Source organism: Caenorhabditis elegans, chromosome IV (assembly GCF_000002985.6).
Source record: "Caenorhabditis elegans chromosome IV".
NCBI classification, from domain to species: domain Eukaryota; kingdom Metazoa; phylum Nematoda; class Chromadorea; order Rhabditida; family Rhabditidae; genus Caenorhabditis; species Caenorhabditis elegans.
The window spans coordinates 9,529,741-9,546,268 of record NC_003282.8 but is presented as its reverse complement, the minus strand read 5'-3'; the positions used below and the strand labels follow the sequence as shown (position 1 = coordinate 9,546,268).

The following is a 16,528-nucleotide window of genomic DNA, read 5'->3' as shown; positions in this document are numbered from 1 at the left end:
AAAAGAAACGAACAGGTAAAAGGTCAAATCGTTTATCCAAATACAAAATTATATAAAATAGAGAGAGAGTGAGCGAGAAAAAGAGAATGATTGAATTAAAACCAGACAAAAATAAATAGAATTTGAGAAAAATGGGAGTGAATGAGATGAACAACAAGGAAGAGGAAAATATTTTAAAATGGATACTTTGAAACTGAAATTTCGATTATCGCTTCATTGAATGCAAGAATCACTCCAGTTCGGGATTTTGTGTGAATATTCACTTTTATTGTTTCGACTGTAGGCCCACTAATTGGTTTTACCAATTGAACGATACCTGAAATTGTTTGTTAAGTTTAACTGTTTCAGTAAAGCTTTTAGTTGTTTATATTTTATTGCTTGTTTATTTTCGTATCATTACACAGGAGGAACAAATTTGTTACTTTACTTTTTGATGTGAAAACAAAGGATTACGTTTTTTAATGATCTCTGGAGCTCAAGGCGATTAGACGCCACAAACCTTTTGGCAAGCTCAACAAGTTAAATTTAAAGATAGTTTACAATTTTTAAGAGCTGCAGATCAATTGAAAAAAATACAAAATCATTTTTATCGAAAGGATCACAGAGTTCATAATTTTCCAGATATAACTCACTTACAAAATAACTCATGTACTCATGAAAACCTTTATAAATTAATGTTTATAGTCTACTACTAACCAATATTTCTTTCTTGAACAATTCTAAAGTGCCTTTGTCCAACATAATCCAAGTTGTAATCAACTGAAAATGGAACTCCCATATGTGTAACAATTCTTGACACTTCAATCGGTGAGATAATTGTTTTCAATGATGGGACTGCTCTGAATTGATAAAGAACTTCTCGTGTATGATTTCCAAGACATTCGGTATCTTCTGTTGAGCACACTTTGATGCAAGAATAACCATCAGCAATTTGGCTGAAAATATTTTAGACGTAAATTCAAAAATTTAAATTTACTGTTTCATTTCAGAAATATTTAAAATAATATTTTTATTTTATTCGATCTTGATGGGCTATACGAAACATGTCGAAATTGTCATTATCAAAATATTTATTAATCCATGCAAATTTTGAGATCATCACAGCAAGTCACACTATTCAAACATTATCAACAAAACAAAGTCATACAAAATTGTTTCTATCGAATCTTCATGAGCGGTGGATGAACCGTATTATGTCGCTTGTGAGCTGCCACATCGACAATCAGGTTGGCAGCGTATGTGTTGAAGTTTTTGCCTTTTTTGCTCATTCTGAGTAAAAGTTGCAATTTCACTGTCTGTGGTCCATCCAAACTATCCCGAAGTGTTACAACTGCACTATTTCGTTTTTCACCTTTTTGAAGTAAAAAATTAGCTCGAATAGCTGGAAGAACGTTTGGAGCACCTGAAATTAGGTGGGCTAGGGTTAGCGTAAAGGTAATCAAGAAAAACTGCTAAAAAACACTCTTCTAATATGACTTCCTAATTTTTTAGAAATGCTGAAGTATGTGTATTTCAGAGCATTTTTGAAATAGCAGTCTCTATAGATACAGTCAGTAGAAAATTCATACCAACTATAGTAGTCTTCAATTGTAATTCAAAGTTGACTTCAGTGTCTGCATGATTTGGAGCAGAAACTTTAAACAAAGTGATTGCAGGACGATGAGATGAAATAGGTACAGCACGTGCCAAAGAAATAAACTGATAGGTTAAGAATAATGGTACTTTTGAACATTCTTCAGGCAAACCACATGCTGATGGTTGACGATTACAACGACTGAAAATATTGTTAGTGGAACATTCAAACGTATTAGTTCAGATACTTTGCAGACATCCAATTTTCTATTAAGACTATTCATGAATTGGGAAATTTCAAGAAAAATTAGGGTAAGCTTATGCAAAAATTATATAGCTTTAAAAACTAACTTTTTGTTCAACGAGTCGTGAATATAGTTAGTTGGGCAATCGATGGAATGACATTTGAACGATCCAAGTGTATTAACACATACTTTATCCGATCCAGCGCATTCTCCCATGGCACACTCGTCAACATCTAAAAGTATTTGCAATGTCATAAAATTTAACTGGAAAACCATTTTCGAGACAAGAATTCTTGTTCACGAAAGTGAAGTTCAACGAACCAACACAAGTTCTTCCATCCGGTTGAATTTTGTATCCAGGTGGACATTGACACAAATATGATCCTTTTGTATTAATACATCCTCCCATGCACAAATCGTTTCCAGACCCCGCCCAAATTGAGCATTCGTCAATATCTTCGCATTTTGTTCCATCAGGACCAAGTGCAAATCCTCGATCACAAATACATTGATAACTTCCAGGAATGTTAACACATTTCTGTTCACATGCAGCAATTCCAGTTGTACATTCATTCACATCTTCACATCGACGACCATCTGAAGCAAGCTGGAATCCTGGTTTACACTTGCATTCAAATGAACCAATCTGAAAAGTGAACTGAAAATGAGGAAACTTCAAAGCAAATTCGTACAGTGTTAATACACTCGGCTGATAAATCACAAACATGACCAGCAAACTTGATACACTCATCAACATCTTCACATCTCTTCTTCTGAAATAAATCTTTTTTGTGATTATTTTTTTTCTTATTACCGCATCATTAAATTCATATCCAGGTCCACACTTGCATTTGTACGTTCCCGGAAGATTTATACATTCCATTGATCCACAGACTCCTTGTTGGCATTCATTCACATCTGAAAACCGTATTTTATGGTTTTAAATATTTTAGAGTTTCAGTGATATTAATTGAAAGTAAACTTTAAATTTCATTAGTCACAAATAAAAAACGTACCTTCACAGAATCCAGTAGCTCCGTTAACTTCATATCCATGAGCACACAGATTTCCTTTTTGTTGGCATCTGAATGATCCAGGGGTGTTCACACATTCTTCACCAGCTCCACAGTTGTGGCCAGTAACACACTCATCGATATCTGGAAAGTATAGTATAGTCTCCCCTTGTAAATATTATGAAACATTAATTGTTTTTAGTTTAACAACTGAAACACAATATGATGTAATAAAGACTCGCCATTGCACATTCCGTTCTTTGGATAATATCCATTTGGGCAAGTAATCGATGTACATTCTCCAGTCATTGGATTCTGAAGTTCTCCATCTCCACATTTTTTTGCGTCGCATCTATAATTTAATATGAATTTATTTCAATGTTCCAATCACGAACCTATAACTTCCTTGTGTATTTCTGCATTGATAGAGTGGTCCACAGTCATGAGATCCCAAATTGCATTCATCAACATCTTCAACAAAAAAATATTTACAATTAAAAGTGTTATTCAAAATTATCAGAAAGCAATTGTTTCTAGAAGACGCCAAAAATTAGAAACAAAAATTCAAACCACGACACCGCTCAGTTTCAGAGTCCATTGCATAACCAGTTCCACATGAAAGTGTTCGGATGCATTTAAAGCTTCCAGGAGTATTCAAACATCGTTGAGATTCCAAACAATCGTCCATCAGTGTGGCACACTCATCAATATCTGGAGTTAGTTTTGGTTAGTTTTTCAGCAAGCGAGTTTGTCAGTGATGTTCAAAATTTTCGAAAAATATTATATTGTCAATTAACATAGCTTCCAATTTCTCATTCAGTTAGTCATTTAAAAAGCAAGAACCTTCACACTGCGAGTTAGTATCACTCCAATAATATCCTCGATTGCAGACACAGGAACCATCGCCACGATTATTCCCAGGAGAGGGTAGACAATGTTGATTAGAATGTGAACATGGATGATGGAGAGAACATTCTAGGGATTGAGGGTTAGACAGACAGCACACGACAAATATTATTTCAAGAAACAGTTAATTTAGAATTAGATTAAACTTTAATTTTTTGAATTTAAAGTGCGCAAAAAACAATAAGCACACAACTTTTTAAATTTTGTTTTTTTTTTAATTTTCTTGTTAAATTATCTTACCAACGCAATGTCCATGTTGAAAAAGCCATCCCATTGGGCATCCAAACTCTGTATTTGCTTGTGATGCTTCTCTATATTCTCCAGCACGAGAATATGGATCGTCTCTCATTCTTCTTGGCGCATTGCCAATTCGATTGGCACGATGACGATGGGGAACAAGACGAGAAATTCTTCTCTGACAGATATATCCACCAATTGTGTTAACACAATCTTCAGACTGGGTACATGGGGATTGGCGGGTTAAACATTCGTTACGATCTGAAAGAGAAGCACAAAAGGTATGTGGGTAAGCTAGAGGACCGGGAATGGATGTAGTGAAAGTGGGAAAACTTTTTTCTGAAATCGTGAAATAACAAAAGAAAATTATCAAAGCTGCCAATTTGCATAAAATACATACCAATTTTCAGATAAACAGTGTGATGTTAATTTTACTATGTATTTTACTATTAATTTTATTATTTTCCATTCAAAATTAAATTTTCGAAAAGTTCTAACTTGGTTTTGACCTGCACAAAAAAAAGCGTAAAACATATTCATACCTACACAAGCCATTCCATCTGGTGCCAAGTCGAATCCAGATCTGCAACTGCATTCAACCTTTTCGCCTCCACGATCATGACAGAGGTGCTCACAGTGAGATGACGCACATCGGTCGCCGAGATGAAGTACATGTGGATCATTGAGTGGACGTCCTGTAAAACATGAAAAAACAATTTTAACATTAAATCGGGTATTTTTTATGAAAAGTTCCGAATTAAATTATTTCAATTTTTTAAAAAGAAATAATATTGAAAATGTTCTGTTTTCCTACCAGTTATGATCTCGGAAGCATGTGTGATTTCAATGTCACCATTACAACATTTATTGAAACTTCTCAAACATCCAGCTGAAAATCCAACTGGAGCAACACACGGTTCATTTCGATTGAGCAAATCTTTGGCTAGAAGACAGCAATCACAACACTCCTGAAATCCATCTCAATTTATATTTTTATTCGATTTTTTAAAATTACTTTTTTCAATCCACCTCCCAAAATATTTATATTACTTGGGCAGCTCTCCTCTTCTTTTGCAATATCTGTACCAGAGTCACATGCATTATCCAATAAACTTCTGAGACAACATATGGATGCAGCTCTTTGGCACGTCATACTTGTTCCTTCGCTTTTGATACTTGAACAAGTATTTGAATTCTTGAAATGACGAGTTCCTCCAGCACAACATCTTGTAAGTTCGTTGGCAAAGGTCTCTGAAAATTTTGAAAGTTTCCCGTTGTTTGTGATAGTTTTCTTTTTATGGATAATGTTAGAAAATGGCCTATTTTCAAAGTGTTTTTGAGGGCCCTCTTTATTAATTATTCATAAAATTTAAATAAATATTTGAAAAAATTTAAAAAGCTTACCTGCCACCAAAAATGCCAATAATAAGAAACAAATTCGCATATTTCTATCCAATCTACTAAAATTTCCACGGGGTTTCCGTAATTCTGTAAGAAAGCAGATAATGTTGTAACGGAAACACAAAAAGTTGTGAATTGGAACGGAAGTGGCACGACACAAAGAAAATGAGTAGGATTTCGAGGAAAGATCAAATAATATCACATCATCATGTGCTCATTTAGATCATATTTCGTACACAGGGCAAGTAAAAAAAGTTTGTACTGAAAACTTTCAGATTTTTAAAAAAAGAAGAATAAAAGAAAAAACTCCCATAAAAACAATGAAACTGATAAGAATTTATGAAAACGTGTGAAAACCTCACAAAAGCCGTTTAGTGATAAGTGTTACGCAAGACGCAAAAAGAATGATAAAACAGAAAATAATAACAATAAAAATAGCACAACATATTACTATTCTTATCACATTTTGCTCAAAAATTCGTTGTGTCTAAATCGAAAAGCTTTCCAACATTCCCGATTTGGAACCGCCCATCTATCTGCTTCTGCCTGCGTCTCATGTTCCCGCATTTTCCTTTCTAATCTAAGCTTATTGTTATTAATATTATTGAGATGTATGTAGATGTATATGTGCCCGTAAATGACACGGATAATAGTCTGGTTAATTAAGTGAAACAATTTCAAATGAGCATTGAAAGGAAGAGGGAGGAGCATTGGAACAGATGTTTACATGGAATGTTTCGAGGAAATGTGAGATTTTGGGTATATTTTTAGAACAGAAAAATGGCAAACGACACTGTTGAAACCAAAACAAAAAATTTATTTGAATTATTTTAGTTTTTGAAAATATTAAATTGAAAAAAAACGGTCTTTCATTGGAATAGCGCAAAATTGATCGACGGGGTTTATGGTGGATTTATAGTTAAAATCGGAAAATACCTATCCGATTTTTGTTTTACGTTTCAGGGCAACAATCATACTTACTCAGAATTTGGAGCTGACTTCTTGAGCAGTTTTTTCCCAAAAAATAGACTTGGTTGAGAAGTTGTGAAGCTTTTGCACAGTTTGAGTTAGACTTGTGAAACCATTATGAAGCTATTACCAAAGTATCTACAAGTTTGAACAACTATTTCCAATGTCTTATCCAATGTTACAACGACACAAAAAAGTTTTTGTAAGATACTGGCAAGAGTTTCCCAAAATTCTCTCTTGTTCTAGAGTTGGAAACGAAAATGGATAAAAAATAAACGCCAAGTGTTTTACAAGTTTTTACAAGTTTGCATATTTACAAGTTATATACATTTTCAAACTCGAAAACAGTATTTTCATAATCGGCAAGTGACTCATCTGTTTGAAACCTCTAAATAAAAAGTTTAACACTCAATCGCAACATAACACAATGTGAGAAAATGATACATCGTCAGTCAGTCAGCAGTCTTCTTCATCTTTTTTCTTTTCGTTTACATGATCAGAAGCATTTTCGAGGGCGGAGCTCGTAAAAAGAGATCGTAAACGATGGAGGAGGAATGAGTTCACATGTGATGGTACACATTCAGAAAATAAAATGAAAATCTTTTTTGAACTCAAAGGCATGAATGTTGGAAAAACATTGGGAAGTGGGGAAAATGGTGGGAAGTTTCAGGATTTGATTATTTTTGGTTAAAAATCCGGCAATTTCTTTTCTCGTTTGTATGAATATATTTCTTTTCTCGTTTGTATGAATATCTATATTTTAACCGTTTAAATTTCAGATCTTTTTGAACATAATTGAAATTTTTAAAGATTAGATAGATTGCAGTTTTTAAAGTTTTGTAGGAAATAACTGAAAATAAATATGTTCTTTGTTTCAAAAAAAAATGACTGCCAAATATTTGACACCACAAATTTTGTATGCGCCTTATACCTCTGATACTCGTTAATTCGGAGCCTCATTTTGGTTTGGAATAAACTAGGGGTGGCGATAGGTCGACCTGTTGCAACCTATTGCCACCCCTAAAGAAACACCGACCCGCTAGGTAGGTAGATTGCATAGACTGCATGGCTCACAGAGAGCAAAATACTAATAGAGGAAATTTGGTAAATTAAAATTTTTGCCAAACTTGCAAATTTCTAGCATTGAATCGTAGCAATAGTTTTGGATGAGAACCACTCTTATTGGTTTTGGATATTTAGTTATTCCTATTCAAACCTAATTAGGTTTTCTGGTAAATGTCGTGTTGCAACATTTGTCATAAATTAGAACAATTACAGTTTCGCTCAAAAAAAAACATATGACATAAACAGAGAGCCAGAAAACAAGACTGCATCTGACAGAAATTGTTGGCGGGACCAATAAATCAGAGAGCTCCACCTTGATCACCTAGCCGCATGTTTTTCTGTTATCCGACCCGTCCCCCTTTCTCATTCGTTTTCGTTTATTTCCACTCATTTGTCAGTTAGCAGTTGTTCATCATCACAATGTTGTGACAAGAGCTGACGAAGAGACACACATACACATAACACTTTGCCTGTCGCGCCTCCCCGGCAAATCACTTTTGTGAAAAGAGATGAGCATTTTAAATTGATGGAAGCATGACAGCTAGGTGGGCACAGGTTGCGACAGATGGAGCAAATTTCTGGGCAAAGTTTAAAAATAGGTGCACGCCGATTTTTTCCCTTCCTATAAACGTTCCTATTAAAGATGTGCACAAAATGGGCAATCTTGCAGTTTCAATTAAAACGGTGCCCCAAGTATCATTATGTGGAGCACTGTATATCGCACTTCCTTAATTGCAAATTTTTTTTTTAATTATTTTTTACCAATGATTTCCTGACGGTTTAAGTCGTTTTTTGATGTGTAATACGGTAGTTTCAAAAGTAGTTCAAAACTGTTAATACAAAAAAAGAAAGAAAAATTATTTTTTAAGCACATTTTTACCGGGACAACGAAAAAAACTAACTCAAGATCTGTACGAAATGTGTATTTTCCATTTGTTACAGTTATCACACAATCAGCGACTGTATCTTAACAAAACACACTATCAAAAACAAGAGAAACAACTAAAAATAAAACGATGCAACAGCTTATGAGTCTATAAATGACAGCAAAAAATAATATGTGATAAAATGTATGAAATGACACTTTTTGGGAATTTCTGGAGCAGAAAAATTGATTGATGCGGGACTTTGAAAAGAACAAAAAGAACAAAAATGGCATAAAAATGAAAAATTCAATTCCAATGTATGAGTTCGTTATCACTTTCAATGAATGATAAGAGAACAAAACGAGCACTATTTTATTCACAGAAATTGATTTGGAACAAAATGAGATAAGTAAAAACCTTCAAATTAGTAAAATTTCAAAAATGAAACTAGAATTGTTTTGTTTAGAGTTGAACTATGCGATGATTGGTATTTGGAAAAGCAATTTGTTGCACTAATGGCATTCTGAAAAAAATTGACTGTATGTATTGTAACTTTGAAATTGTAAATTTTATTTTTTGTAAGCAGTGCTTTAGTGTAACATTACAACTGCTCAAAATTTGTAATGTGTTTTGTAATTTAAATTCATAACGAAATTACCGTAGTTCTGGATTTTTCTGCAACACTGCCTCATGGTACGTGGTCTAATATGTATATATTCAAATGGGTCTCGTTGCGAGAAAAAACGATTATTATTATAGCAATATTTTCCGAGCTTGACCGTGGTATTTTTTTTCAATAAATTGTGACAATTTGGATACTTTCGGAACACAATAAATTGCAGAATAGCCAAAAAGCTGGTTTCGCTTGATTTTTGTGCGCGGATTTATTGAATAAAATGGTCAGTATTTTTTGAAGCAAAATTATTAATGTTGGACGAAGTTTTCTTTACAGTTGCAAACATCGACGAAATCGGCAAAATTGGAAAATTCAATAATCGTTCATCAGAGCAATGGGGCATGTGACGTGTCCAACCGAGTTTCTTCTCCTGTTATTTCTCTGATAAAAACAGATATAGCCTAGACAATACCACATAAGACTTCACAACAAAAGGTCAAACTTTTATCAAAGTGGTTGTCTGGTAACCCAGATAACATATGGGCATGGCGGGAATCAATGTTCACTGTAAAAAATGTATAAAGTATTAAACGACCAACTCGTCCAAAAAATGATAAATCGGTTTTAGCTTCAAATTTTTTTTGAACTAATTCAAAGTATGTTTAAAATTTAAAAATGTCTCATTAATTTCCATTAGTGCAGATCTAATTAGCCGCTATACTAACGTTAGTGTAGCGGCTAATTAGATCTGCATCACGACTAACGGAAATTAATAAGACATTTTTAAATTTTAATTGGTACCAATGATTCCCTTTGAGATCCAGTTAATCAAGTGGTATTAACAATTAAAGTTACCATTAAAACCACAAAATTCATGATTTCTGTTTTATGAAGAAAACAGATGCAAACTATAGAGAAGTAACTGCGATAGCCAGTATGTTTTTTGGTTTTTTTTTTCTGAGAGAACAGTTTTGGTCAAGGACTTTTCGGTTAGCAGAATATAGATAGTCGTTGATCAGATACGGTGCCAGGTGTAGTGTGACAATAAGGAAGTTGAGATTGATGAGATTTGCTATTAGGTTTTCAAGAAAAATGAAGACAATCGGATGGATAGGTCTGTTTTATCGTGCCGTCAAATAATAATTTTGAATGAAGATTTTTTTTATTGGTAAGAAAGGCGTAACTCCCATAAAAAAGTATTACTGTTCAAAAATTGTATTGAGAAACTATTTTCATAACAAAAAAATTTAAATTTTTAAAAAATGATGTACTTCTTTAAAATCTCTTACAACTTTTGTTATGCCGACATCGAAGCGAACATTTTACTCCAAGTTTTTCTTATTAACTTAACTGTCGAGGAGTGTGACTATAGGTAACCTTGTCACCGATTTTTATTTCAATTTGGGTCCACGTGACTTTAAAGTTGTATACTCATGTACAGATCTGAATTAATTTTAACTTCTGTCAACTGATTACTTTGAATGAAATGTTTATGTTTTTACAAGTTGTATTTTGAGAAAAACTTGACACTAAAATCTGAAATTACACAACGGTTCTCGGCATTCACCTCGTTTTTGGTCAAATTTTGTCTTCCCTAAAAATGTTTATGTTAGCTGAAATTGGGGAATTCATAAGAGTGGATTACCAAGTAGGGCACAAATGAGCAGTTGAGGTTTAAAAATGAGCTATGATGGTATGGTTGAATAAAAATAAGATTAAGGAAACAAAATTCATATAAGAATTTATTTTATCGGCATTTTTCAGTTTAAAAATACAATTCATTGCTGTTCCTAAAAGTTACTAAAAAATTTTAGACGTTACAGAGTGAACTCGATACCACATGAAGTTTGTTTTTTTTTAATTATAGCTTTTTACCGTGTGAAATTCACTTTTTTTTCAATAGTTGTTGAAACAGTGAATGTTTTCAGATTTAGGTAATCTTCAAAAATCATCAGCATCACATGCTCCTCCCATTTCCGTTCGTACTATGTTCTCTTCATATCATCCTACTATCAATAGTTTTCTCATCAAAATCTCGAAATTTCTCGTTCAGTTACGTCACAATCAATCTCATCTAGATTTCCTCTCATATCTCTAAGTTTCTCCGTTTCTATTTGGTATTCGTCATGACCATTATCATCTTGTCTTCAGGTCACGTAGCTTCTTCTTCATGTGTCCATTGTCTTTGTATTCGTCTGTTTCATTTTCTCATTCCGTTAACATTTGACTCATTTAAACTTGAAACTTTTGTTAACAATCTGTAAAAGGTGGTAGTGCATCATAGTAAAAACGAAAGGAAAAAGTGAAAAGAGAAATTCATATTTTCATTTATCTTATTTTCTATTGAGTTTCAACTAACTTTTAGACCATCTAGTTTCGTTGAAGATAGTAGCCATATTACTTGTTGAAAATATTTGTATGTTATTTGAAAGCTTACTGTTAGTCAAGGTGAACACAAAAAGCTAAGCTTTTTAGAGATTCTTTATAAAAAATTCATTTTGGAATTTCATTTCCGAATCCCAAAAGCTGATATACTACATTAGAGTTGCGTTTAACATAAACCTTATCCATAACAAAAGCTTTTAAATGAATATTTATGAATCACTTTCGAAATTTTCGTCTCTAATTTCATTTATTCCTCGCCCTTTGAGTACGATTCTGCAATTTTGAATGGTTACAGTGTACTTTTGTGTGACTGATTTTCCAACTTACTCTACCAATTAATTTTTGCAACCTCTGTCCACTAGATACGCACACACCCATCCAATTCTTCTTCCATTTCACTCTCCGTACTCTAAAATGTCATTTCCCATTTCTTCCATCACGTGACCCCGTCGTCCCCTCCCCTCACAAACTATTTTCCTTTAAAAAATCACTTTCCGCGCATTCTATCTGCGTCTCTCCGATATTCTAACAGTTTTAAAATGTTTATTCTTTGTCTTGTGTATGGTATAGTAGTTGAAGGTTTTTGTGATACATTCGTTTTTGGCGTTGAGAGGAGAACTCTTTATAATTGAAAATTGCCTTCGATCTTCCATACTTGCTCACTGTTACTAGGTCTTCTAGATTACTGGGACTTTCAAGAAAAAATAGTCTGAATGTTTTCATAGAAATACAGAGATCGATTTATCACGTATTATTGTGTCACCCTATGCGCCTATTGACGCCTACAATTTCAACGGAAAACCGTCACTAATCGCATTGAATTCACTCTTTCTCCTCTTCTCAACAGTCAATTTCCATTTCATCGTTTGTCTCGATCTATCCTGCTGACCTAGTGTTATGCAAGTTTTCTGGAGAATGATCAAATGCATTAGTTAGTGTCTATTCTGATGACCATTTTCAAAAACTCCATCGCAAAAAAATTAATTTTGAAAAGTAATCTACTCGTTCTTTAACTGACCGTATTGTTTCTTCAATTGGTCCTTTTTTGTCGTCGAACTACGTTGAATTATTTCATTTTATCATTAGTTTTTGCAAACTTTTGAAACAAAATTTTGAACATATAAGACAGTTTAAGTTGAAACTGAAAGCATTTATTTTTCTTTTTCGATACATTTCTTGCAAACTCAAACTTAGTATACTCTAACACCCGTTATTTTCTTTTACAAAATTTACCATAAGTTACAAGTAGCTAGATATTATTTTGTCAAAACATTGGTTTCACTTGATAAGTTGCATTGTTGTTGTTCTGAATTTAACAACTCTTCACTCTGTTGTTTTTTTTAACTTCTCATGTGTACTTTTTTTAGAAACATTTTTCTATTTTTTTGCAACTGAATAGTTTGAATTATATGTTCGTACTTACTGTTTACGTTTTTAATATTTTAGAAAATTAGGTTAATTTGGTCATCAGTGTGAGTGGACATAATTCTGAACTAATTTCACCTAATTTGGTGAGACAAATCAATTCAAATAGTTACTTTTCCACTGAATACTTTTAGGGGTTTTCAGATTTTTCCATAGTTTTCAAATACTTCGTTACCAAACTCAGAGTTTGAGTTATGTTTATCAATTGATAAGAACTTTGTTCGTATTCAAAAGATAAGGCCGAAAGGTATTAAAACATTTTTATTTTTATTTTTCAATCGTTCGTCTTCACTTCTATTGTTGCTTACAAATTTTGCATTTTTGTTTGAAACGTTTCATCTCAATCTATTTCCGATATATTTGGTGCGAAGAGAAAATTTCAATAGAAGACTTTCAGACTAAAAGAGAGACGAACATGACCCACAATATGTACGTGGTGGATGCTGAAAGGTTAGTTTTTGAATAAAGCGTTATCTTTATTTTATCAACCTAGGCTTTAAAAACTTTCTATAATACTTATTGTTAGTGTGATCCTGCTATGTTCATAGGTTCCACATCCATGTTTAAAACTGTAATTTATAAGCAATAATTCAATAGTATTGAGTTTTCAGACGACGTGAAATGGATGCTAGAACTCGAGAGCTTTTAGACAAAGATTCAAGAGAAATTCAGACAATTCTTGTTATGGGAGGCATTACATTTTTCATCACCATTGTCATGTTCCTATCAAAAATGGATGTGAGTTAATTACAAACAATATTTTTAATACCTGATTCAATTTTTATAATTTTTTTCTAAATACAAAAGTGTATGAAATTTGTGATTAAACCGAATAATAATTCCACTTAATATTTTGGAAGACTTGATTTTTTTTAAATAAATTTTTTTTTAAAGTTTGAAACATTAAGAAAAAAAACCGATTCACATTCCAAATTCAAGAAGTAATTGTAATTAAGCATCAAAGTACCAAATTGAATATATTTGTATTCAGAAATAAGGAAAGTCATTGATACATAGTGTAATATCAAATGAAACCATCTCTAACAAATAAAAACTTTACAAAAGTTCGGTGTTTCGTTTTTAGTGAAGGATTTTGTCACCCATAGAACCGTTTCTTTTCACAATTAATAAAGTATCACATGTTTTTAATCGTCATTTCTCTATTTCTACAGTCATAATCCTTTTATTGATTTTTATAGGCTATGTTGTAAATAAATGCCGTTTCACTATTACTACGACAACGAAACAAAATTTCTTGCAAGAAAAAGTTACGTATTCCTTCATCATAAATTATCTGTTTTATTTTTTAGATGTCTGCTGACAATGTCATGAATTATGCTCCAATTATTTGGCTTGTTGGAGTTATGATCTTTGGAGCTGTTATCAATTTTGTAAATTATTACAAAAGCAAGAAACGACAGAAAGAATTGGATAGAATGACTGTAGTGAGTAAACTTCTTTCTTTTTTAATAATTGTTTTATTCCAATTGGAATTGGAATCTATATAATTATAAAAATGCATGCTTCCAATTTGTTACTACTGAAACACATTTACACAAATAAAGCGTTTCAGGAAAGTTTATTGGCGCATATGGCTCTTCCAGAATCTTTCCCATGTCTTCTACCAGGTCCTCACGATGAATGTTGTGGTGGACGAGGAATCCCTCAGAGACCGTTACCAACCTATGATGAGGTTTTAGTGTTAGATGAGGTGAGTATCAAATTCAAATATAAAAATTATACTTAAAGGTGATTTTTATTGTGATCTTTCGAAGTTTGGAAATAATTTCCCTATTTAAAAAATGAAAGCAGAAGTAACAGTTTTTAGAATGATATTGAAACTGTGATAATTTTCATGAAATAAGACAAAAAATCTTTATCTTGCAAATACCTCCCAGTGAAAATATTTTCAAAAAGCTGAAAACTTGAGCTTTAACTTCATTTTTAGACTCAACAAAAACATGCATCATCACATGATAACGGTTCATTAACTGCTCCACCCGACTATTCGACAGCATTGTCGATGCTTCACAAGACACCTCATACTTCAAGAACCACCAACTAATAACATCTTCGTTGTTAAATTTGCATAATTGTTGTCCATTTCCTCCTCATCATACGGTTTTCACCCCATTTGCGGGTATTTTCTCCCAAAGAAACACATTTCATAATTTGATTGACTTTTTATTATTATCAAAAAATGATACCAATCAAAAAAAGATTCACCAATTAGATTGATATTATTCAGTCATAAATCCGATATAAAATACATCGGTTTCATGAATAAATAATAACTAAAAATTAAGAGGGATTAAGAAGAATTAAGAAGAAACATCAAAAATTAGTTAATTTTCTTTGTCTGATTCGGATGTTCTCGTTTTCCTCCTCGTTGCAAATAAGCCTTATGGAAGAAGTTGGCAAAGAGCACAAAATAGGAACTGCTCAAAGCAAATGTAGAGTGTAGGACAAACATTGGAGTGTCGCAGGTGTACTGAAACAATTTTTTTTAAATTAACTACTTTGAGGGGTATCGTGCCTGATTAGTGGCCAACGAGTAGTACATGAGAGTACATCCATAGATAAAGCACATGAATTGAGTCAATTGAAGAACTGTAACAGCCATTGAAATTTTCGCAGGAACTTTGATGTTCATTGATCGGGTGAAATAGTATCTGAAATGTAGGTTGTGACTCGGAAATAATAGAAGCAGTAAACTAACGGGTACATGAAGGCATGCACGAACAGGTTGACGATAACTCCGACGCGTGATTGTGACGATGGAGTCGGGTAATTACTGCAGAAGAAGACAAATGTTGCCATATGATGATACCTGAAAAGTGAGCAGTAGGCTTACACTTTATGAAGTCAAAACAATTTCTTTTAAACTTAAGAACATAAGTTTTATGAACTAACCAGTGTAGGAAGATGAGTGGTTTTTTCCGGAGAACCAAGAAAAATGTATCAACAAACTCCACAGCTTTGGACAAGATCGTCAGGAAAAGCCAATATTCTGCTTGACTCGGAAGGTTTGAAAGTGCTTCGCATCCACATCCTGAAATCTTGAATTGAATTTCCACAAGTTAACTTTCAGCTAAATACCGTAGAGACCATAAAGTCTTATTTGTTGAACCATAAATGGAAACATTGTCCAGGAACCATAAATTGAGAAGACGGAGAGGAAGAAGTTCCAGAGACGAAGAGCTGTGGTGAGTTGAAATGGTTCACGATCCCTCATGAACCTTTTGATTGAGAACACCAAAATGACATATGCAATTGCCATCTAAGAGAAACATAATATAAGTTTATTCCTAAGTTTTCTATGCAAATATTGAACTAAAGCTGTGGTAACTTTTATACTATTTGTATTACCTGGACGAATAGACCAAAATGTTCTTGAATGAATCGCCGTGCTCTAATATGCGGGAAAACTTCATCCTGATTCGTTAAAAGACTCCACAATTCGTTTGCATCGAATTTCCATTTGAACACGTCAGCAATCATTATTTTTGACGAGCGACAAGCTTCTGTTTCACAAACCGCACTACGATGGAAGATTTCCGTCGCGAAATAATTCAAATACATTTTTCAAGAGCAACAAGTTGGCGGTGATGTTAATGATAATGACGTGGATTCGGAATTAGAACAGATAGGGGTTGTCAAAATGTACAAACAACGGGATAATCAAGGTTCTCACGACTTTATTATTCTTCCGTTTTTTATGAATATTTAATTTTTACGTTTTTCTTATCAACACTGTGTTGCATTAATGTATGAGATCATTGAGTCAGTTGGAGAGTATTTAAAATACCCAAATAGTTTAAACTCTGG

The 16,528-nt window shown here is 33.1% G+C and overlaps 3 protein-coding genes and 7 non-coding genes across 19 annotated transcripts; 5 read left to right on the top strand and 5 right to left on the bottom strand.

Moving 5' to 3' along the window:
• Window positions 1–16: 16 nt before the first annotated feature.
• Window positions 17–5,463, bottom strand: fbl-1 (Fibulin-1; the record flags this gene model as incomplete). Of its 8 annotated transcripts, none has more annotated exons than NM_069293.6 (14): window positions 17–316; window positions 697–935; window positions 1,924–2,050; window positions 2,139–2,463; window positions 2,510–2,590; window positions 2,632–2,735; window positions 2,834–2,974; window positions 3,073–3,182; window positions 3,226–3,301; window positions 3,977–4,234; window positions 4,516–4,668; window positions 4,788–4,941; window positions 4,989–5,224; window positions 5,378–5,463. In NM_069293.6, 14 exons carry the CDS (start codon window positions 5,415–5,417, stop codon window positions 174–176), a joined length of 2,187 nt encoding a protein of 728 aa, NP_501694.2. The 8 variants fall into 8 exon arrangements, with proteins under 8 accessions (NP_501694.2, NP_001023237.1, NP_001293876.1 ...); NM_001028066.6 differs by lacking the exon at window positions 3,977–4,234 and adding an exon at window positions 3,401–3,541 and having other exon boundaries at window positions 19–316; window positions 5,378–5,434; NM_001306949.2 differs by lacking the exons at window positions 17–316; window positions 697–935 and adding exons at window positions 1,026–1,402; window positions 1,569–1,774 and having other exon boundaries at window positions 5,378–5,461.
• 21ur-13137 lies at window positions 133–153 on the bottom strand. Its single transcript, NR_056413.1, has one exon.
• Window positions 387–407, top strand: 21ur-12747. Its single transcript, NR_056412.1, has one exon.
• 21ur-10113 lies at window positions 1,023–1,043 on the top strand. Its single transcript, NR_056411.1, has one exon.
• A 1,358-nt stretch (window positions 5,464–6,821) lies between the features above and the next one.
• Window positions 6,822–6,940, bottom strand: F56H11.10. Its single transcript, NR_056409.1, has one exon. It is a non-coding gene; the product is annotated as an Unclassified non-coding RNA F56H11.10 (non-coding RNA).
• On the top strand, window positions 6,822–6,940 carry F56H11.12. Its single transcript, NR_056410.1, has one exon. It is a non-coding gene; the product is annotated as an Unclassified non-coding RNA F56H11.12 (non-coding RNA).
• A 757-nt stretch (window positions 6,941–7,697) lies between these two features.
• F56H11.9 lies at window positions 7,698–7,829 on the bottom strand. Its single transcript, NR_056408.1, has one exon. It is a non-coding gene; the product is annotated as an Unclassified non-coding RNA F56H11.9 (non-coding RNA).
• A 2,227-nt stretch (window positions 7,830–10,056) lies between these two features.
• Window positions 10,057–10,077, top strand: 21ur-9004. Its single transcript, NR_056407.1, has one exon.
• A 3,020-nt stretch (window positions 10,078–13,097) lies between these two features.
• Window positions 13,098–14,932, top strand: F56H11.2 (the record flags this gene model as incomplete). 3 transcript variants are annotated; one of them, NM_069291.6, is made up of 5 exons in its annotated part: window positions 13,098–13,150; window positions 13,312–13,438; window positions 14,011–14,145; window positions 14,274–14,411; window positions 14,649–14,864. In NM_069291.6, 5 exons carry the CDS (start codon window positions 13,116–13,118, stop codon window positions 14,763–14,765), a joined length of 552 nt encoding a protein of 183 aa, NP_501692.3. The 3 variants fall into 3 exon arrangements, with proteins under 3 accessions (NP_501692.3, NP_001129858.1, NP_001255399.1); NM_001136386.4 differs by lacking the exons at window positions 13,098–13,150; window positions 13,312–13,438 and having other exon boundaries at window positions 14,649–14,932; NM_001268470.1 differs by lacking the exons at window positions 13,098–13,150; window positions 13,312–13,438; window positions 14,011–14,145 and having other exon boundaries at window positions 14,292–14,411; window positions 14,649–14,765.
• elo-7 (Elongation of very long chain fatty acids protein) lies at window positions 14,869–16,322 on the bottom strand. Its single transcript, NM_001268468.2, has 6 exons — window positions 16,070–16,322; window positions 15,800–15,980; window positions 15,614–15,752; window positions 15,420–15,530; window positions 15,237–15,372; window positions 14,869–15,191 (listed from the first exon to the last, which is right to left on the bottom strand). The coding sequence occupies exons 1-6, from the start codon at window positions 16,280–16,282 to the stop codon at window positions 15,042–15,044; spliced, it is 930 nt and encodes a 309-aa protein (NP_001255397.1). The 5' UTR covers window positions 16,283–16,322; the 3' UTR covers window positions 14,869–15,041.
• Window positions 16,323–16,528: the final 206 nt, after the last annotated feature.